The following is a 23,790-nucleotide window of genomic DNA, read 5'->3' as shown; positions in this document are numbered from 1 at the left end:
TCCCCCGTATAGTATTTCATCCCCCGTATAGTATTTCATCCCTCATATAGTATTTCATCCCTCATATAGTATTTCATCCCCCATATAGTAATTCATCCCTCATATAGTATTTCATCCCTCATATAGTATTTCATCCCTCATATAGTATTTCATCCCCCCATATAGTATTTCATCCCCCCATATAGTATTTCATCCCTCATATAGTATTTCATCCCCCCATATAGTATTTCATCCCCCCATATAGTATTTCATCCCCCCATATAGTATTTCATCCCTCATATAGTATTTCATCCCCCCATATAGTATTTCATCCCTCATATAGTATTTCATCCCCCCATATAGTAATTCATCCCTCATATAGTATTTCATCCCCCATATAGTAATTCATCCCTCATATAGTAATTCATCCCTCATATAGTATTTCATCCCCCCATATAGTATTTCATCCCTCATATAGTATTTCATCCCCCCATATAGTATTTCATCCCTCATATAGTATTTCATCCCCCCATATAGTATTTCATCCCTCATATAGTATTTCATCCCCCCATATAGTATTTCATCCCTCATATAGTATTTCATCCCCCCATATAGTATTTCATCCCCCATATAGTAATTCATCCCCCCATATAGTAATTCATCCCTCATATAGTAATTCATCCCTCATATAGTAATTCATCCCTCATATAGTATTTCATCCCTCATATAGTATTTCATCCCAACATATAGTATTTCATCCCTCATATAGTATTTCGTCCCCCCATATAGTATTTCATCCCTCATATAGTATTTCATCCCCTCATATAGTATTTCATCCCTCATATAGTATTTCATCCCTCATATAGTAATTCATCCCCCATATAGTAATTCATCCCCCATATAGTAATTCATCCCCCATATAGTAATTCATCCCTCATATAGTATTTCATCCCTCATATAGTAATTCATCCCCCATATAGTAATTCATCCCCCATATAGTAATTCATCCCTCATATAGTATTTCATCCCCCATATAGTATTTCATCCCCCATATAGTATTTCATCCCTCATATAGTAATTCATCCCTCATATAGTATTTCATCCCTCATATAGTAATTCATCCCCCACAGTACTATTCCCCCCCCCCTTCTAGTAAGCCAAGTCCCCCGTGTCAATTCACTTACCTTTTGCGTTCCTCTCGCTGTCTTCCCGCGCCGTTCGGGTCTTCAGGGCGGACTGTGAGAGGAGCCTAGCTCCCCTCACGTTCGGCACGCTGCCCCGCCTACACACATCCTGACAGCCACATCCGCGGGCCGGATTAAAAGGTCCGCGCGGACTTTTGGGGCTGCCAACCGAGAGGAGGCAGGGGAGCGGCCGACCGAGAGGAGGGAGGGGAGCAGGCGCCCGGCACACAGAAGAGCCGCATTAGAGTGGGTAAAGAGCCGCATGTGGCTCGCGAGCCGCGGCTTGCCGACCACTGGTCTAGCTCAAGATAATACCAACCATGATAGTGTCTATACTGTTTTATTACTTGGTAACAGGGGCGGACTGACCATTTGGAAACTTGGGCACTGCCTGAGGGCCCGGGGTCAGTAGGGGGCCCCATGACATGCCCCTGGTACCTTTTTCATAGGCTTTTTTGAGTTTGGGCAAAGACACAGGGGCCCCATGATCCCCTATTGCCCGGGGGCCCCATGAGTTGTCAGTCCGCCCCTGCTTGGTAATTACTAGTGTTGCAGAACATCTGTTGAAACATTGTAAAAAAATGGAGGGTATGTAGGCTTGATTTTCTAGAACACCATTTATACACAATGCTGTGGAAAGCACAGAATGCCAGAGTTCCCATTGAATGTCTATGATCTATCTGTCATTAGTGCAGATCACAGACAAAATGCACTGAGCCAATCTGATTGGCTCTGTGCCTTGTGATTGATGTAATGGTCAATCACAGTGATTACAAATGTAAACATGTCTTTGTTTACATTTGAGAGCCATTCCCTTCTTCACAAAATAGAGGAAGGGTAGGAAGGAGGAGTGAAGGAAGGAATCATGAGAAAGGGAGTTAAGAAGCTCCTAATTCAAGCTGAACAGTTTTTTTCATATTTGATAAGTGTATTTGATGACTGAGTGTCAGGACAGGCCTGCCCATAGTGCAGGCGAAGATCCGCGGCACACAAATATGCGCACAAATATGTGCATGCGCAGAGTTAGTGACATCTGCGGGTGCTTGGGCATAGGCCTGCACATCCAGGCACTCGCCTGTCACTAATGCTGGCGCCAAAAGGACTATTTAAACTGGCTGCAGTAAACATCTCATTTCCGTTTGGTCTTATCCCTGCTTGTGTTCCCTGATTCCTGTGATTGACTCCTGATAACGAACCAGCTTGTTCCTGGCCTCCGCTTGTCCACTGCCTGCCCTGACCTCTGGCTTGCCTTGGATTACCCTTCTGTCTCCGCTCCTGTCTGATTAATCTTCCGATGCTGACCTGGCCTGTGACCCAACTACTCTTCTTCCTGCCGTTTTTATGCCTGATCTGCCTGACTGATACCAAACCCGGATTGTCTGACCCTGCATCTTCAAAACGCACCCCTCTGAGGAAGTGTTTTTACACAAAACGCGTCAGGGAGGTGCCCCTGACCCGTGTGCGTATACCGCGAGGCCATCCTGATTGGTGGCCATATCAGATCCGGATGTAAGTTTTTATTTATCTGTTTATGCTGGAATTTTGACCATTAAAGACCTACTACACTATTAGAAGCTTTCTTGGGGCTCATTATTTCCATGTGAGCCCGTTTTTGAAGGTTCCTGAGGATTTGGAATGATATCTGACTTCCCCCTCCCCCTGCTGATGATGGCCCTGGTGGAATGCTTAAGAATACACCTAGACTGATGACATCTAGTGGCCGACTTGCTGATGACATCTGCCTGGTATCACCAGAGCACCAGGAGCAGGTCTTCATTGCTCCACGCGCAATTAATGCGCTATCTGGTTAGTGCAATGTTTGTACATTCACAACAACACAAGAGTCATGTTTATCCTTGATCATGGACTTTTGGAACACCTGCACATAATCATTTTGATTTATTACTATAAGGACAGAGTTATTTAACATACGATATTTAACATATGATATTGTGCAATATTTATTTATTTGTTTCTTCACCTGATTTTACTCACATTAGCGCTGCATACTTATTTTATATTTTTCATACTGAGTTTTAGAGGTTGTCTTTATGCTAGCAGCTTAATATTGTTCCCAGCGCTCAATTACTACCTTTCCACTTTCAGCTACTCCTGGACTGATCACAGGCACTCATACACCACCGTGCCCCTGCGGCTGCTGTCCCACCATCAGCGGTCCTTGAGCCGGAGTTGTACGGGAGGCCTGCCTCTTCATGTCAGGCTCACTATCCAGGTACATGACACTGAGAGCTGTATATGTCAACTCCATACACTCTTAGCAGTGACCTGCATAATAATGCCTCCCCCTCCCTAATCCTACACATTAACCCTCTCATCTCTGTCAGCCCACTTGTATGTGAGCTATACAGTACATTAACCCTTCCCCCCCCCCCCCGTCCGTCCGTCCCTCTGTGTTTGACCTGGACCTTAATGATGCATTATATCCACTGCAACAGTACCAACCTCACTATCAGCATGTTTCCTCATTTCCAAGATCACAAAGAGGTGGTAACTAAAAGAAGCAATTTTGGGGGTGTTCGCACTGTCCTGACATTTTTATTTTTGTATTTGATTTGTAGGTTTTATAGGAGAGAGTAAGGGATATTATTCATATGATATTTTTCACATACCATATATATATATATATATATATATATATATATTTATAGTGCTTATTACATACTACTAAAATTTGATATACGCTACTGATACAGATAATTCTACAGTTGATAGTTGATTATTGTAAAAGGAGCCCAGATCTCGGTTTATTCTCCAGCTTTCTGACTCATACTTTCAAAATGGTAATTTACACAAATTGATTATTTTCTCTTTTAGTATATCTTATATCATCAGTAACTGTTAAATAATTGGGAACTGCAGCACATATCATGTTGTTTTCAAACAATACAAAAATATAATAACTATAACATTGTAGTATGTATCCACTCCTCAATGAAAACAGGACAAAATCAGCCACACTCTAATTAGCTCTTCCTGCTGTATTTTTAATAATCAGTGTATTGACTGCATACAGTAATGTTTCCAACCCAATACCAGTCTTCCTTGAGTCGTTTCACCACTCCTGGCTTGCTCACAAGGATAGGAGAAGTCCTATCAAGTGCAATCTGTGTCTCCTACCTTATGGATGGATACTCCTATTGGGTTTCTGCTGCAGCACAGGGTCCACCTAGGGACCAGGGCTGGGTAGTCACTGGAGCAAGGCCTTGCAACTTGTAGAAAGTGGTGGCTTCCTGCAATGTGTGTAAAATGAAATGAGTTCAGTGCACAAGTGTCAATGGTGTTTGTGCATTAATCCATCCATGAGGACTGGAAGGGCATGTGGTGTGCTTTGCATCCTTGTTCTATAATAATTAATCTCCAGAGAAGAGAGAAAGAGGAGATGGCAGTGTTTGTTGGTTCCAGCTAGGAACCAGAGTGTTAGGAGCTAACTAAAATGGCTGTCGGTCTCTAACCTGTCCTCTAAAGGGCAAACTCTCTGGTTCCCTGGGGGCCCACCCACAAGCCATCCCTTAGAATGGAACTAAACTTACGTCCTCTTGCTCCCTCACCGCCACTGACTTCACCTGGATTCAGGATCCTAAGCCTTTTTGACTGGCAAGGCCAGAATCATGTAACGCCTGTGCACATGTATAGAAGTTCATCACAGAGGTACACTGAGCTGCGCATGCATGGAGCAAACAAGTTTACAGGGCACATCTGATGTGCTAAATAGGTCCTGATTCTATGGCCTAAGGGAGTTTTCCCTTTGTTATGGAGAATGAAAGAGTTTTTGAAGAATTGATGCTGTAGACTCCTGTTGAATTGTGTGGTTATCCTATTACTTCTACTCACTATGAAGGTCCTGTGTATATGAATGTAAAGGTTGTAGCTATGTGAAAGAGCTGCCAAGCAGATGCATTCATGTGAGTGAGGAATACCTGAGGGATTCCGCTAACTTAGATAAGGTATCCCATTATGAAAGGAGAAATTTAACCCCACCACCACCACTAGAGGTCCTCAGGTAACAGTTAATTGGAAACAGATCCCCATCTTGACTCCAAGGTACTCCTGAGTAGCTGACAACTGTCCCTGAAGATAGGACCCAGAGTCAAATCCTGGAGTAAACAAACACTTGGCCATCTCTAGGCTTTTCACTTCATGCGAGACATTATGTTAAAAAAAAGTCAACTCAAAGTCAATTGATCTCTACCATTCACTCCCAGCTGCTCTCTGACCAATCCTCCAACAGCTGACCGGCTTGTGCTGCCTGGGAGAAGGACCTCTCCAGTTCCCTCACTCAGAATGACCTGGAACAAATACACTTAAATATACAGTACATAAGGGTTCAGTAAACGTTTCCGCTCAAGAAAATGGATATAAAATCTAATCACGCTGGTATCAAACCCCAGCTCTTCGACACAAGTTTCATCCAGATGTCCCAGATACCTGCTGGAGATGTAGGAAGGACATTGGGACTCTCCTATATATCTGGTGATCATGCCCCCCGACTTCAAACTTACTGGTCTGAGATACACTGTATCATCCAACCAGTGACCACCTACACCCTAGATTTTACGCTGGCCCAGTTCCTATTACACCACTCTTCTTTTCCCACATGGCCTATTTCAAATCCCTGGTCATGCTTATGGTCAATGCAGTGAAACAGTGTATCCCAACTAACTGGCGTTCAACACTTCCTCCGACCATCAAGTAATGGCTCAAATGCATCCATAAACTGGCTGAAATGGAAGAACTAATTTATATAGCCTGCGATTCCCCTATTAAATTCACAGCCAAATGGGCATGCTGGATTCACTTCCAGACAACAGCAGAATTCACCCTTCTGACTAACACCCCTCCCTCCTAACTTCTGAATTACCCTGCATCTTTAGCATTCTCTTCACACCTCCCCAGCTGTACCTCATACCACACTGACAGAACACCCTAAGCGTCAGACAGTAATCTGCTTATGCTCCCTCTCTTCACTTCACGAGCTACTACTTTCCAGAATTGGGAGGACCCATCACCCCCCAGTTCAAGAGGAGGAGTAATACCACCACCTCCTCCCTCCCCCCCTTTTATTTTCTTCTTCTTTTCTTCCCCTTCTCCCACACCTTACTCTGCTGTCCAGCCACTCTCCATAGCCTGCCCTCAACATATCTCCCTATCCATCTGCTCAGGCCGACCTATATGTGGAACTAGCTCTCCCAAGATCACCTGACCCCCAAATCTTTCACAATGTTCCTCATTCCAAAGTCCCCTGTAAGGGATGTAAGCGATCCGCTCCCCTCACATGAGCCACACCTCCCCCCCCTTCCAGGTTCGTATTCTCTCTTTTCCCTCCACCCCCCTCCCATAGGGGCAAAGCCCCACTAATTCACTAGCTTAAACTTTATTAATTTCTCATGTCTGTATGGCTTTTACTCTTTCAATAAAACTTTTTGTGGGAAAAAAAATTCTGAAGTAGAAGGTAACATTTTCCTCAAATTATAGATTATGTTCGAGGTGATAACTTGTACGAGTATCGATTAGCTCTGTCTGATATACCCAAAGGGCATCCACTCTGCTATTCCACCTCACAGGAAGCAAAGGTGAATACATTCTGTCAAGCTTTCCATCCATTGCTGTCATAAACATACAGTATCCTGACCTGCAGTTTGAAGTTTACTTTAATGGCAAATATTAAGACCTAACTCTGAAGAACGTGTCATAGCTATTATTTAACTAGTTAGAGGCTCAAGAGATACAATAATTATATAAAGCTGAAACCCCACTTAAGCTTAAGCTTTATGATAAGCAAATTATGCTAAATTATTCTCATGTTAGGTTATATTTTGTAGACTTAAAGTGTTGCTAAACCCACAACAGTAAAATCAGTCTGTAGATGCAGTAAAGCATGCTAGTTATACTTATTGTAGAACCTAAGGGGTTAATCCTCTGCATTGTTTAAAAAGGCTGTTTGATCCCGACTTCTCTGCCCCTCCTCTTGTTGAAATGATCACCTGATACAGACTGAATCCGTAGTCACATGCACATGCTCAATTTGGTGTGTATTGTAAGAGGTTTTTTTTTTCCTGGGAGAGTGCATGTGATCAGCACAGGGCCAATCAGCACTGTCCTGTCAGGGTCCTACCTTTTCCCAGAGGTTATGCTGCTCCATGTGCTGGCATCCATCTTGGGTTTCTGCAAAGCATGGTGGGAGCCTTTTATGTTTTCAGGCCTCTGCGGTCCATCCCCCAGAGGGGTGTGGCTGAGCACATTTAAGCCTGTTGTCTGCAATTGCTCTTCGCATTCGTGTCCTGTATGATAGTCTTGTTGCAAGCTCTTGTTCTACTCTCGTGGCTCTCCTGGAAACTGACTTGGCTTTGTCTAAGACTTTTCTTAGCCTTATCCCTTTATCTGACCTCCCGTTGCTGACCCGGCTTGTGACCTGTGTATTCTTGTCTACCGTTCTGTACTGTCTGTCCCTCTGTTATCGACCCGGCCTGTCCGACCATGCTATCGTTCTTATCTGGTTCCTACCAGCTATACGCCATTGGCGGCGGCCATTACCGCAGCTGGGGTTTCTCGGAGGCCGCGACCTGGTCCCTGGCTGCGTCAAGTCCATCCCTACCATCAGGGGCCCTGGTGAAGGGCAGCCTGGGGGTTAGACTCCGCGCCCTGAGGGACTCCGGTCTGTGGGTGGTGGTTGTCGTCAGTCGGTGCATGACCCTGCCATTAGGCCTGCCTGTCCATTCCACAGCTCCTGCCCTGACATGTCCAGACAGAGGTCCTATGGTTTCACATTGTCCTAGAGCACAAAGAAAACTCCTCCTACAAACTTTAACCAGTGTTCTGCTAAAGTCACAAGTCTGCTCTAACTGCTGATGAGAAAAGGTATTTACCAGTTTATATCTACTAAAATAATTGCATTTCCATGTTGTATGTACTGTGAGAGACCAGATATAGTGAATTCAGGATCCTGGGTGCTGGCTTTTATCACAGGCTAATGTAATGCATGATCATATACCATTGCTATAATAATACTAATAATAATCAAATAATAATAATACGATTTTGAAACATTCAGCTTACTGTTTTTGTTGCATGTATGCCTTGACTGGTTCTCTATTATAAAAATCTGTTGCACTGAATATGACCTTCCTTTGGGCCTTTAATAACTTTACTGGTAGTGTAAACTTTTTTTTTTTTTTTAGAAGCTGGAACATCAGATTCCTAAAGCAGTAGCCAAATTATATCTGTTTTCCTAATGTTTCCATGATGTGAAAACTATTTCCTACATTCATTCTGGTTTTAGTCTGTAAACTGAAGAACATGAACTGTAGTCCATTACAGTTATAATACATCAGTATATTCAATTTTTAGGAGCAAGAGAGATATGTAGTATTTAATTCCTTTGCATTAAAAGGAAATCTTGTCTTCGAAATACTGTACTAATAAAGCCAGGGAGAGTAAACCACCAACAGAGAAAACAGAGGCTATGCATATGGACCAAAAGCCTGGGAAGGGAAGAATTTAGTTGGCATGACCAGGGGCGGACTGACAACTCATGGGGCCCCCAGCAATAGGGGATCATGGGGCCCCTGTGTCCTTGCCCACACTCAAAAAAGCCTATGAAAAAGTTACCAGGGGCATCTCATGGGGCCCCCTACTGACCCCGGACCCTCAGGCAGTGCCTGAGTTTCCAAATGGTCAGTCCGCCCCTGTTTTACTGCATATATTAGCAGGGGTGGACTGACAACTCATGGGGCCCCCGGGCAATAGGGGATCATGGGCCCCTGTGTCCTTGCCCAAACTCAAAAAAGCCTATGAAAAAGGTACCAGGGGCATCTCATGGGGCCCCCTACTGACCCCGGGACCTCGGGCAGTGCCCGAGTTTCCAAATGGTCAGTCCGCCCCTGGGCATGACTGGTTAGTAGTGAGCAGTGAAAAGCTACCCCCACCCAGATATGAAAGTCACACTTGGTGGGCTTAATCTGCCACAAATGTATGTAAAACATTAAACATATTTTTTAAGCATATGCAGTCTAAATACCAGCACTTGACTTGTTATCATTCTCTTAAAGGCACTGCACAGCAGAGCTCAGACTGGGGGCAGATCAACAACACAAAGAGCTAATCAGTTTTCCTTCAGTGCAACAGAAACAATTGAGTACTGATGTGATACTTCTCACCTTCAGTGCAAGAAACAGCTGGTAATAAAAAAACACAACCGTAGTTATAACTCTCCCTTACTCTATACAAAAAATATTTTGCCTTTTTGTTCTACTTTAAAATCCACTTATCTAATGTGTCTATATTTAGAAATAGCTTGACTCTCAGTCTGCCCATTAAGTTAAAGTAAACCTTGTCAAGCTATTTTTACTATCTAGTTATATTTTGTGGGAAAGCATATTTTGTCATGTCATTTAACTACCAGTATGATTTAGGATCAAACCCTCACAATTGTGGTGAGTGGGAATTAGTGAAGTGATTTCAGCAATTAGCTTGTAAATCTACAATTTAGCAATGAGAAAAATTTAAAGCAAACTCTTTTTGCTTAGACAAAATTGTGTTTTGCATATTTTATTGTTATTTGTGTACAGTCATCTTCAATTTTGTATTATACTTTTCACTGTTTGTACAGTTGCAAGAAAAAGTATGTGAACAGGACGACCACGCCTAGAGAGAGTAGCAACAGTGCTAAACTTTCTCCATTTGTAGACAGTCTGTCTTACCGTGGACACATGAACATCAAGGCTTTTGGAGATACTTTTGTAACCCTTTCCAGCTTCATGCAAGTCAACAATTCTTGATCGTAGGTCTTCTGAGAGCTCTTTTCTGCGAGGCATGGTTCACATCAGACAGTGCTTCTTGAAACCAGTAAACCCAAAACAGGTGTGTGTTTTTTAAGGGCAGGACAGCTGTCAGCAACACATCCAATATCATCACACTGATTGGAGTCAAGGTTGGCTCACTCCTGGCTCCAATTAGCTCTGGGAGAAGTCATTAAGCTAGGGCCTCACATACTTTTTCCTCCCTGCACTGTGAATGTTTACATGTTATGTGCAATTAAACCATGGCAACATCTAATGTTTGTGTAGTATTATGTTCATCAGACTGTGTTCTTCTATTGTTGTGACTTACATGACGTTCAGAGCACATTTTATGCCCAATTCATGCAAAACTCCACGTAATCCTAAGGGGTTCACATACTTTTTCTTGCAACTGTATTTGTTAAAAAATTTTAAATAATTAATCTAACGAGGGGCTTTTTTTTATTGCACAAGAAATGGTCCAGGATAGTTGAAATGAGCTAATGCAACCCTCAGGATCCAGTTAAAGTCCATTGCACACTTTGAAACCCACCCAAAACCATTTTAATTGTACCTTCCCCACTTATTCCAATGCATTTCACCGAGATGGTGACATTCTCCTGATTTTCTCTAAAATTTCAGGAAAATTCAAACTTTCAGTTTCACTCATTCCTAACATGGAAAGCATACAAATTCCAAAAAGTGATCATGTTGGGAAATTAACCCAGGACTTCAAGGCTAAATGTTGCCACTTGGTCCCTAAGCTGGAATAATACTTTTTTAAACTCTATGTTAGACAAAAGATAACATTTTATCTTACATGATGAATTTTGTCAGGTTGCACCACTGGTTTGGATCTACAGTCTTCATCTTGCTTTCAAATACTTCTCCACATAAAGGCAAAAATTCCAACAAAAGTGTTTCATTGCACTTGATCACAGGATGCTGTAAACCACCTATACAATGAAAATAAGAAAATACTGATAAACAGATAGAGAATTGTAATGATTTACCACCAACATGCATGTAGAGACAATGGGGTTGATTTACTAAAACTGGAGAGTGCATAATCTGGTGCAGCTGTGCATGGTAGCCAAACAGCTTCAGCTCGTTCAATTAACCTCCCTAGCGGTCTGATTATGTCCATATTTCTGTGCTCAAAGCGGTACATTTTTTTGCATGGAAATATGTAGGCCTGTAATTTTTAGAAATAACTCAGTGAAATCTGTCCGAACAAGAGTCTAGTAAACATCCCGGGTATGTTACAATTTGAAACACGAAATCATAAATTATAATGTAATAAATAATCATAAAAAATAATAATATAATAATAATAAATTTTATTCAATAATATAATCAAACCAAAAACACTGAAATTTGAAATGTAGCGCCAAGTTCGCACATCGCTGAACAAAGTCAGTGTCTGATGACGAATTTCCCCCACGAATCATTATCACTCAATTCTGCAAGTGGTTCTGATTTACTATCGCTGTTCTCTAGCCGGTCTAAAACCGATTTTGACCTAAAGGGACACTTTTTCGATGCCATGGACGTTTCTTAGTTTCCAGGCAGAAAGAACAGTAAAAATGCAGGCAGGGCGCAGGACAAAGCACTCGGGACAAAATGTATGTGAAATGCTTTGATACAGGAATGTTTTACTATGTGATTTTAGTGAATTTAGTGAATGTCACTTTTTGTCATTTTCAAATTTCCCGCCGTTCCGTCCCCGTACGTCCCGACGTCACAGGGAACGGAACCCTGGAAGACAGATGCTGGCATCCGCCGGAGGACATTACAGGGGACACTGCAGGAGGGACATCACGGGAGCGCAGGACAAGGTAAGAGAAGAACAGATCCCGCAGCAACGCCGCATGGTAAGCCCGAGTGTAGCTCGCGGTTACCGCTTGTGGTACTGAAACTTTACCCCGAGCTACACTCGGGAATACCGCCAGGGGGATTAAGCTTTGATAAAAATAAATAAGTAATTAAAAAAAAAACGGAAGCTGATTGGTTTCTATGCACAGCTGCAACAGATTTTGCACTCTCCAGTTTTAGCAAATCAACCCCAATGTGTAGAAAACAGTACAGTACATTTACACATTTACACCTCCTGTTCCAGTGCCCAATGCAAAGTAATAATTTTGTGTGGGCTCCAGTTCTACAGGATTTTAGATCTCCTTTAACTCTTTCGCTGCCAGGTCCGTACAGCGTGGGGAGGGGGGGGATACACACAATCCGATGTCTGCAGCCACCAGGATTGTGTATAAAACTGACAGGCAGACTCCTGCCTGCCAGGTGGAAGCAGTCAGGTGGCTGCGCTGCCGCCTGACTGCTTCCACACACCCCAGCAATGGTGCTCCCCCCGCCCGTGCCCCAACCATGTATTCGGTGCTCCATCTGTGGGCCCGGGGCAGACATGGTGGTTGCTGGAGAGTGGAGAGGAGAGCAGACAAACATCCACACTCTTCCCCTTCTTGCTATGATCTTTTAGACACTGAATGTCTCATTAAAGATAACATATCACCTAAAAATCATCACATAGGGGACTTTGAAAAAGAAAAAGTTAAGCAAAAAAAAAAAATTAAAAACAAATAAAGTTACACCCAAGCACATAACATCCTCCCCAAAAAAATGTTTGAGGCCTCCCCACCCTCACATATATGCATGTACAAACATAAACAAATGTGTCGGAGGTGCCTACACAAAAAAAAGTCGATTGCGAAACGTTAGATATCACCGTGCATGCCGGAATGAGAGCAATAATTCTAGCACAAGACCTCCCCTGTAACACTAAATGGATGATCTGTAGGGGCTTTTGATACATCGCCAATAAAAAATATAAGATACTGAAGTTTGTTGCCATTTCACAGGCGCACGCAAATTTAAGGTTGGGTATCTATTTACTTAGTGCAACCTCATCTTTTATATTTTACCAAAAATTTGGGTAATGTATTGCGTTTGTTTTTCCTAAAATTCACTTTAGTGTGTTTTTTACTGAACTGTTGTGTTTTTTAGACATTTTCAGTAATATTGTTTGACATAAAATATTGCCTAGGGTGTCTGATTTCAGAAAATATATAATGTTTGAGGGTTTTGTGTAATCTTCAGTCCTAAAATAATTTTTTTAATGTGTGCAAAAAATGCAAAAACAGCTCAGGCAGCAGGCAGCAAAAGGATTAAAGCGTACTAGAGCTCACCACCAAGACAAAAACATGCTAAGACCTTACCCACTAAGGAGCATGCAGAAGTGGATACATTCAAAAAAGTGCATGCATCCTGTCAATCGCCAATTCAAACAAGGCACAAAACAAAATAAGGACCTCATGGCAAATTCTCAGCCTACTTATCCACCAGTCACACCAGAGGACACCTTCTCGGATTAAGAAAATATCTTCTGTCCCATGAATATAGCAACTGCAGTGGCCATGATGCTAAAACCCATAATTTTGGAAGCAGTAGATGTTGCAGTTATCAAAGATATCTAGTCCCTGCGCCATGACTTACTGGTACAGGCCCAGACCATAAACTAATCTAATAGCGTGTCTTTGTTGTAGAATTTGCTAGCAAAGGTTAAGTCTTCCATTCTTGACCCTTAGAAGTGTCTTGACACTTAGAAGCAGAAATTCTACCTCCTGGAATAAGCGTAACAATTTGAAAAATCAATGGAGGACTACAAACCTCTGCAAACTAAGTATGTTGCATTGCGTGTGTTCTGAGAACACACCATCCAAGTTGGGCCTAGAACAAATATGTAAAGTAGAAAGGGCTCACCAAGTCTGACCTCTTAAACCCAATGCTGCATTCCCATTCTCAGTCATCTCATCATAAGATACCACAGGAGACAACCTGGTCTTCAGTACAAGAGTTTTACAGTTCGACTCAATCCTGTGTTGAGCTTTGCATATAATATGCACCATATACACACAGACAGAATTCACCATAGTCTCTTGTGAATTAGATGCTAGTTTAGGATGTTCAGTTATCTGTAAAGTATTGTTGTTTCTGTACACTCCTTTACAGCATTTTAAATATCTCCCAGATTTGGGTACAACACCTTAGATCTAGATTCCAAATGTCACTTGCATCCTGGTTCAGACTATATAAGAATCTTGACCAGGGGCGGACTGACCATTTGGAAACTTGGGCACTGCCCGGGGTCAGGGGGCCCCATGAGATGCCCATGGTACCTTTTTCATAGGCTTTTTTGAGTTTGGGCAAGGACACAGGGGCCCCATGATCCCCTATTGCCCTGGGGCCCCATGAGTTTTCAGTCCGCCCCTGATCTTGACACACCTGTAACTATCATGCATATTGTAAACCTCTGTTGCCATAACTCCCTTAATGGTTTAAAATGTGAACTCCTAGAAAGTCAGAAATCTCCAAATCAGAGTTCAAGAGTTCTTTGCCGTCTAGCTAAATTAAAAGTTGACATTCCCATGCTCAAAAATTCTGGGTTGGTGAGGTTATTTAATCAACCTCGAATGATGGGAGAGCTGAATATCTACACATATTCACAAATCAACCTTCTTATAATCACACTTGCAAGAACACCTCTCAATACATGCCATCTGAAGATTGCAAAACCCAAGATTTTCATCATCCAAACTTCACTCTCACAACTGGATTACAAATTATGCTCACAGTTTCTACTCCCGTTCATGATTAAATCCTAAATCCATTATCTGATTATATCAGATCATGCCCCAATCTGCCTAATTCAAGCATAAAAAAACACCAAAGGGTGATGACATTCTTCAGAGATATCCCAGTCACCTACTAACGGATAAAAACTTTAAAGATACCATCATAATAGGATGGATTGAACATGCTATCTTTATAAAAGAACCCTCCACCCCAGCTTTTGGGAAATCAGCATAGCATATATCAGGGTGAAAATAGTAGCCTACTTACCCTACACTGTTAGAAAAGACTCACTGCAGCATCATATAAATGGGCCAACCAGGAATGAGCCCTTTTACCAAAAATAAAAAAGGTCCTACCCTGTAAACTGATATCTCTTGTATCTACATTAATGAGATGCCAAAAATAGTGGCAGACAGGCTGGCCATGCTACAATATTCCACCCAAATAGGTTTTTATAAAGGAAGAGTAATGATGACCAACATTTGAAAGGTTTCAATAGTGTAGGCCATGAATGGCCCTACGTTAAACTTTGATAACGTCCTCAATGCCATGTATAAATTGTTTAAAGCAGTGTCAAAAGATGAGAATGCATTTGAAACATACAAATTGATTTTCTGATTCTGCCAATAAAGTCTGTTTTCCCTTAAGCTTTTGATCGAGGTTCTATGGACCTTCAGAAGGACTCTCATCCCCACTGAGGTGACAGATTTGCCTGACCTTCTTATCTTTTAGTCAGTTAGCCTACTCTCATATATATAAATATATCCTATTTAAAATAACATTTACAATTCAAGTGTGTCAATAAAAATAGTTGTATTTCATTAAATGTTGTATGTCATTACTTCTCTGGTATATGAATGTTTTAAAAGGACTGTCATTGCGTTTTGCCTGAAGTTCTTCTTCTCTGAGTAAATTCTTTCAGTAACATTGTTAAATTCAGATCTCTATCTCTAAAGCATAATTCTTTCCTTTTTAAATATTTATACAGATACTCCCCGCTTTACGACCGAGTTCCATTCCAACAACCTGGTTGTTAAGTGAATTGGTCATTAAACAAGGAACTGTATACTGCACATACAGTATGTACAGTACATTACAATATCTTGAATACACTGTACTGTAAAGAAAAAGGAAAAAAGAAACTCCAATTTGATGACTTTTTTTTATTTGCATAACTCTAACAAAACTACAGTACTATTTAGTACAATAAGCAAACATTATGGTACAATGTAAACAAAATGTACCAAGAAACAAAAAAAGAGACATTTAGGCTAACATTTTAGTCATCGAAACTTTCAAAGTCATGGTCAGTGTTATCACTGGTGTTATTATCTGGATTTGTAAATCCAGGAGCTGTAGGAGACCCAGGAGCTGCAGGAGACCCAGGAGCTGTAGGAGGCCCTGGAGCTGTAGGAGGCACTGGGGCTGTAGGAGGCACTGGGGCTGTAGGAGGCCCAGGAGCTGTAGGAGGCCCAGGAGCTGTAGGAGGCCCTGGAGCTGTAGGAGGCACTGGGGCTGTAGGAGGCACTGGGGCTGTAGGAGGCCCAGGAGCTGTAGGATGCCCAGGAGCTGTAGGAGGCCCTGGACTGTGGGAGGCACTGGGGCTGTAGGAGGCCCAGGAGCTGTAGGAGGCCCAGGAGCTGTAGGAGGCCTGGAAGCAGTAGGAGGCCCTGGAGCTGTAGAAGGCCCAGGAGCTGTAGGAGGCCTGGGTAAGGGAGATGATGGAGTGAAAATTATAGCACTAGAAGAGGTCCTGGGTGTAGCTTTTGAGAAGAATACTTAGTTAGTAGGGTCTGCTTTCTAATTTTCTTTTTTTCTTCATAAAAGTTCACTCATTTGCTGTTCCACTTGCAGGAATCCATACCCTTTAGTTCTAACATACAGTAGCCGCATTCATTTTTGAGAACACACTAGCTTATCTATTTACAAATGTTTTTGGCTGTACTTCTTCCATACTTTCCTCTTTCTCTTCCAAGTGCTGCTGTGCTTGCAACTCTATTAAATCTTCAGTTGTTAGCTCTTCTTCGATATATTTCACTAAGTCTTCAATATCTTTTAGTTCAGCCTCTAAATTAAGTACATTAGCAAGTTCCACAGTTGTTTTATTTATGACATTGATATGCTCATCTTTGTCAAAATCTTCAAAATGAATAACAAAATGTATTAGCCATTTTTTCCATATGCCTTGCACACACTTTTCTGTCACTCCCTCCCAAACTAATTCAATGTTTACGCAGTCTAAAATGTTGAATGATCTCCAAATATCATGAAAGGCTACTTTACCATTTTCTGTTGCTGCTACAGCTCTGGAAAACATTTTATGCAAATAGTACGCATTGAATGTAGCTATGGCCCCCTGGTCTAATGGCTGAAGGATAGCAGTTGTATTTTTATGTACATATACTAACTTTACATCTGGGTGTAGCTCATCCAGATGCTGGCGGTGGCCTGAGGCATTTTCAAGCAAGAGGATAATTTTAAAGGGAACACTCTTTTCCAGACAATAATGCTTCACTGTGGGTATGAAGCAGTTGATGAACCAGCGGTACTGATAGGAGTCACTGATAGGCGGCAGTGATGAGCTGGGACTGATGATGCTGCACTGATGGGCGGCACTGATGGGTAGCACTGATGGGTAGCACTGATGGGTAGCACTGATGGGCAGCACTGATGGGTGGCACTGACTGACAGCACTGCCGGGCACTGATAGGTGGCACTGCTGGGTACAGGTGGGTGGCACTGCTGGGCACATTTGGGTGGCACTGCTAGGCACAGGTGGGTATCACTGCTAGGCATTACTAGGCACAGGTTTTGGATTGGATATTCACCAAGACCCACAGGCACTAGAAACTGTTCCACAGTAATCTTTGGATCTCTGTCTGTTTCTGGACTATGCTGAAGTGATACAACAATACCACCTCTCTTTTACGGATATAACAAAGAGACTTCAAGATCAAGGCATCAAATACAACTTTATCCATCCCTGCAAGCTTCAAATTCAAAATGGGGTTACCTTCAAAATCTTTTATACAATTGTGGGCATTGCCAAATGGATCACTATGGGTCCTGCTGTCTCTATACCCCTTTTGCTCATACACTGTCTTTTTTCACATACTGTGGGTATGTTAACCACTTCAAGTCCGGACACTTTTACCCCCTTCCTGACCAGGGCAATTTTCAGCTTTCAGCGCTATCACACTTTGAATGACAATTGCGCGGTCATGCAACACTGTACCCAGTTGAATTTTTTACCATTTTTTTTGAGACAGATAAAGCTTTATTTTGGTGGTATTTATTCACCGCTGGGATTTTTATTTTTTTTTTGCTATGTAAATGAAAAAGTCAAAAAATTTTGAAAAAAAGTGTTTTTTTTTTTTAAATTTTGCAAATAAATAATATTTCACCATAAATCTTTGCCAAAATTTATTCTGTTATCTTTTTAGTAAAAAAAAAATCCAAATTAGTTTATAACCAAAAATTATAATTTTTAAACATTTTTTTTTACATTTTTATTTTATTTTTTTATATTATTATTTTTTATTTTTATTTTTTTACATACTGTCACCCTAGCAGTACAGTATCACCATGGTGACACTGTACTACTTGTGGGGGGTGATGAAGATTTTTTTTTTTTTACACTGATTGCTTTTACACCCATATAGAATGTAAAAGCAATCATTTCTCTTTCTCTCTGTGTGCATTCTTGCACTCATTGAGAAGTACTGAGTGAGCTGTGATTGGTCACAGCTTGTCACGTGGTACAAGGCTGTTGTGAATAGCCTTGTACCATGTGACCTCTGTGATCATTCACAGATTTCACACGTAGTAAGCAATGATGTCACAAGTGACATCTTGCTTACTACTTTGCATCTGATCACTGATTGGTCAATCAGTGATCACATGATCGGGACCTCGTACAGAGGTCCCGTCTGACGATTGGTGTTTCACTGTGTCCGGAGGACACAGCGGGCACCGGATCGTGGTGCTGCGCGCTCCCAGAGAGCGCGCACAAGCAGGGTGCGGGGAGGCCGTTTATAAATGGCCACCCGACCCTGCAGTGCCACCGTCCGGCCGTTTATATGCAACGGCCGGTCGGGAAGTGGTTAAAGGATAAGTTAACTTTTTGGACAAAAATAAATGCACATTTTTTTGCAGGTAAAAAAATGTGCATTTATTATTTAGTCCAAAGGATCCTGTAAAGCATTGCACCAGCGATCAGTAGACCTGTCAGAATATCTGCTTGCCATACGGGATGTACGAGCAAGCAGATATACTGACAGGAAGCTTCAATCAACTACTACGACACTCCAAAGTCAACAAAGTCATGACACTGAAGTGCCCATGAGTGAAGAGCGCACTCCTCACCACCTACTTCTATAGGATTTATAATGTTAATCAGCAAGTTGCTACAATGCACTGTTGAACTTACTATCCTAGACCTATGAGATAGCTATATTATAGTAGTCCTTAAATCTGGTCTGTTAAGTATTTGCTTAGTGTACAATCCTCCTCCCTTTCATAAAACGTTATTTAATTTACTCTATGATAGCGTTTCGCCTTACTACCCAGCCAGTTTATTTTTTGGTGGTGATTTTAGTGCCACACTCTCCTCGGACCTGCACAGGCATACAGCCCACAAAAAACTTTTCTGGTGACCTCCTCCTTTCAGCAAAAGCTGACACTAGAACAGTACCTTAGGTGTTATACATCATTCCTGCAGGACAACTGGCTGGCACTTTTACACCTAGTGGAGTTTGCATACAATAATGCTTGCCACTCTGCCACGAAGCAATCCCCGTTCTTCGCCAACTATGGCTTCCATCCCTCTTTCTTACCTGATTTGATCCCGGAAAAACAAGTCCCAGCAGCTCAAGAGACCCATAATTTCTTTACAACCAATAACAAGTTATTACAAGAAACCATGGCAAAAGCCCAGGAGGACAGTAAAAGGATATTTGATAGAAAGAGAAGGGGGGAATTGGTTATACATCCAGGGGCCAGGTGTGGCTGGCCACTACCAATCTGAAACTGGCGTGCCCATCAAGAAAGTTGGCACCCAAATTTGTGGGTCCTTTCCGGGTAGAGCGTAAGGTTAATGAGGTAGCATATAAGCTGGTACTCCCCGAGTCCTTCAAAACCCATCCTGTGTTTCATGTGTCCCTACTGAAACCCGCTGTAGCAGATCATTTTACAGATCGTAGATCTACACCCCCAGAGGCCATAGACCTGCTCCGCTGTTACCGACCCTGCCTGTCTGACCTCGCTTACTCTACCTCCTCACATCAGACTCTCACCTGCTGTGTACCAGTGAAAGGTGCCTCTACCACAGCTGGTTGCACCCAGGGGTTGCGACCTGGTCTTGGCTTGCTCCAAGTCCATCCCCACCATCAGGGGCTCTGGTGAACAAGCAGGTCGGAACTTAGATCCCGCGCCCTGGGGAATTCTGGTCTGTGGAATGCTAGAGGCTACCACCGGCTGGTCCCTAACAGAAACAGCTATCATAACAAGTTGTTCACCTGTTTTTCTCCCTCCCATAAAACAGCATCCAGAATTGACCTTGCCTTTGCTAAACTCTCACTCTTGTCTATTGTTTATCTGATCATGTACCCCTTTTTTTCTTCCCCTATAAAACCTTTTCAGCTATGCACAGGGCACTTTGGTTACTAAATATTTATCTGATAGAACACCCTACTGCCCAGCAGCATATCCCCACCATCAGAGAGAATTACTGGTAGCTTGACACTGCACCTACTGAAATAGTATGGGATGCCTTTGAGTTGAGAGACGTGAGTTGATTGTATATTTTTGGGCAGAGTCATGAGAAAGTCTCAACTAGCTCAAACCCACTTCCTACAGGATGAAGAAAAGCAACTAGAGGCTGCAAATGCTGCTCCACCCTAACACTGCTATTCCCTCTTGGATGTCTGGAATAAACTATATCTTCATCGCACAGACACCATCAGAGCTGACCTCCTTAGGACTTGGCAAATGCATTTTGAACAGGGAGTAAAAATGGTAGACTTTTGGCACTCATGGCACAACATGATAGGCTAGTATACCTAGCTACCCTCACAGGAACCATTGATTTTAACTGGTTCTTCCCCAAACAGTGCAGAGGTCACCAATCATCCAAGCAACAGTCCATTAACTCTGGCTTCAATAAGCAGTCTATGGGTTGTCTTTCTGTAATTAATTGCTTGCAGAACCTGAAACAAGAGAAGGATTAGAGTGGTATGGGATACTCTGGAAATACTGAATGGTAACAGGAAGACACACTCCACTAGGTTAAGCTTCTTTATACAATCTTTATGTCAGGGACAAAGGGAGATGGACAGAATTGAGACCCTATAGGAGCTGCCTCGGTGAGAGCTACCACTGGAACATATCACCCTAAAAGTAAAACAGCATACAATCACCAGGATCTTGAGCTCAGGTCATTACTCATGTCATAGGACAGTTAAGTATTGCCCAGTTTCCACTGCACATCTCTATGTCAAAGGACAACTGCACAGTTCCCAGATTCCACAGGACACTCTTCAGTGAGGGAAAGGTTAATACTCACAATGATACAGGACAACTAAACACTTTCCAGATTCCACCAGGCACTCTTCAGTAAGTTCTCCAGAGCAGATCCTTGGGTGAAGTAACTTAATTAGCTCCAGTGGTTCTTAGGAATAGCCCCTCCCAGCTCTGCTATAGCTGGGACCTTGATGCACATCAACAAACTCCAGCAGAACTGCCTTCAAGATGCAGAAGCCCCAAGGCTGTGGAACATCCCCAGTAGGACGAGAACCCCACTGTTCCAAACTCCAGACTGTTTATGTTCTCCCCAGCCACCTACTGAACACACCTCCCAGGGATTGGCTGAAGCACAATATTCAAGATGACCATTTGACTCTCCCCCCCCCTATGTTCTGGAAGCCTTTAGAAGGCAGGGAGTACAGTCAAAACTGCATCTAGTTAGATCTGGAAGAGCCCAAATAAATCAATAGCTGCTGCAATGATTACAGAGCATCTAAAAAGAACTGCATTTACCTATCTTCCTAGCAACCTATCTAGTAGGGTGCTACACCAGTTACTTCTATACCCAAGATCTCTGCATCTTCTGGTACAAATGTTTATACCCCAGAAGACTTTATGGAGGAGTTTGACACTTATGATTTCCTATCTACAACCCTTCCAACCATTTGCACTCTTGCACTTGGGTTCTTTGTAACCATCAATTAAAGTGGACTTTAGTAAGAAAAGTAAGTCCTGCTAGATCACTTCAGGCTGGCCCCTTTTGCAGGTATAGATATAGATATATTCAGTATGTAAAACATTAAAAATAAGTGCCTATACTGTTTAAGATTCAGTGATACACTGTCTCACCCTGGTCGACACATGCTCAGTTGTGCTATAGCTGGGACCTTGATGCACATCAACAAACTCCAGCAGAACTGCCTTCAAGATGCAGAAGCCCCAAGGCTGTGGAACATCTCCAGTAGGACAAGAACCCCACTGTTCCAAACTCCAGACTGTTTATGTTCTCCCCAGCCACCTACTGAATACACCTTCCAGGGATTGGCACAATATTCAAGATGACCATTTGACTCTCCCCACCCCTATGTTCTCTACCCTGGTTGGCACATGCTCAGTTGCTTTCTATTTTCCAGCACTTTGTGAAGATCTTCTGACAACTCAAAGATTTACTCTTGCTCAGGTGCTCTGGGCTTAAGAAAAATGTCTTCAGAAAGGAACAATGCTGGAGGCAATTTACAGCACGGACTATTTTTGGTAGCATAATTATTAATTTGGAATGTATGTTCCTTGCTACAGAACATTATTATTTTATCCAGTTGTTATGGGTAAAATTCCATTTTGAGATACAAGATACTGTAAGAAATGGAGCCCTGTCACACACAGAAGAACTGACACCTCATTCATGCACTTTTTAAACAGGATTTTGTATTTTCCCTCCAGGCTACATGTTTTCATTCCTCCCCTGAATCAGGTTGTTTTGACAACAGTAAGCTAAACCCATTTACAGCAGAATTGAAGAGCATATCCTGTATCCAGCTGTTTCATATACAGTTTAGGTTCTAAAAAAAACAATGATATAGTCTCCTTCTGGATGCTTAGCACCAAAAATACATAGCATGTAACAATTTATACTTGTCAGGCATGATGAACATTGCTCCTTGGAGAGTGGGAGTGGAGTGAGGAAAGGTCTGGAAAAGTTATTCTTTGTAAAGATGCCTCTATTTACTGTAATATTTACTTAGGATACAAATCTCTACTACAGTTTGCAAGGTATTTTCAGAACAGATTTTGATTAATTTCCCAAACATTAAAGTACTGATAATTAACAAATAGACAGCATAATGCAACATTTTGCTTCAGTGGTGGAAGCTAAATGATTTGGTATTTTGGAAAAATACCACGTGAATTTTAAAACGATTTATAGAATTTGGCAAGAAATAATACCGCAGATGCAAAGAGGGGATCCTGTAAGCACAAAGGACTTGAAGACAATGTTGAGAAAAATATATTTGGCAAGGAAATGTGCAGAATAATAATAAAAAAAAGTTTGCTGACTGGTGTAATGAAAAAAAAACGAAATGGCTGGAGCTCAAAATTTAAGCAGCTTTTATTTTTAATAATGTCACAAGGAGTGCAGCTGTTTGTTCCCAGCTGAAAACATGTTTTTACATTTTCTATGTATGAGTAGGCAGCAATGCCATATTTGCATATTCTATAATCCAGAGGAGTTTATTTGCAATGTGTGGGCATAGATAGCCAGTAATCAGGGCAACATAAATTCACAGTAAGTTGCCATCATAATGACAAAATGTGTACTATGCAGATATTCATTCGCAATAACAGTTTAATATTAAGTAGGAAGGAAAGGGGGGGGGGACTATATATATATATATATATATATATATATATATATATATTTCCTTACAGGCAGGCATTTAAATGCAAAATGTGCATGAAAACACTTTTTTTTCATCCTCAGGCAGCACTTGGAGTCTATTAGTGATGGAGGAGACCTACAGTTAAAATCTCTACAGATTCCTTAAATCCATTTTACACATAATGACATTTACTGTATGTTAGGCCACCCCAAAACTGCTTTCACCAGAAAAACGTATTGCTGTGTTTAACCTCATCGTATATTATACCCTCTAGCATCCCGATACATT

The 23,790-nt window shown here is 41.9% G+C and overlaps 1 protein-coding gene across 1 annotated transcript in view; it reads right to left on the bottom strand.

The window, feature by feature from the left end:
* RAMP3 (receptor activity modifying protein 3) overlaps window positions 1-23,790 on the bottom strand; it is a 299,739-nt gene that overhangs the window by 86,188 nt on the left and 189,761 nt on the right. The window contains exon 2 of the mRNA XM_089669440.1: window positions 10,779-10,914. Coding sequence (XP_089525566.1) covers window positions 10,779-10,914 — 136 coding nt within the window. The remainder of the gene's footprint in view (window positions 1-10,778; window positions 10,915-23,790) is intronic.

The sequence above is a fragment of the Staurois parvus genome, unplaced genomic scaffold (genome assembly GCF_062004578.1).
Source record: "Staurois parvus isolate SC_StPar_1 unplaced genomic scaffold, SC_StPar_1.0 ptg000077l, whole genome shotgun sequence".
Lineage (NCBI taxonomy): Eukaryota > Metazoa > Chordata > Amphibia > Anura > Ranidae > Staurois > Staurois parvus.
Note: the sequence above shows the minus strand (reverse complement) of the source record. Positions and strands in the feature narration are given on the sequence as shown.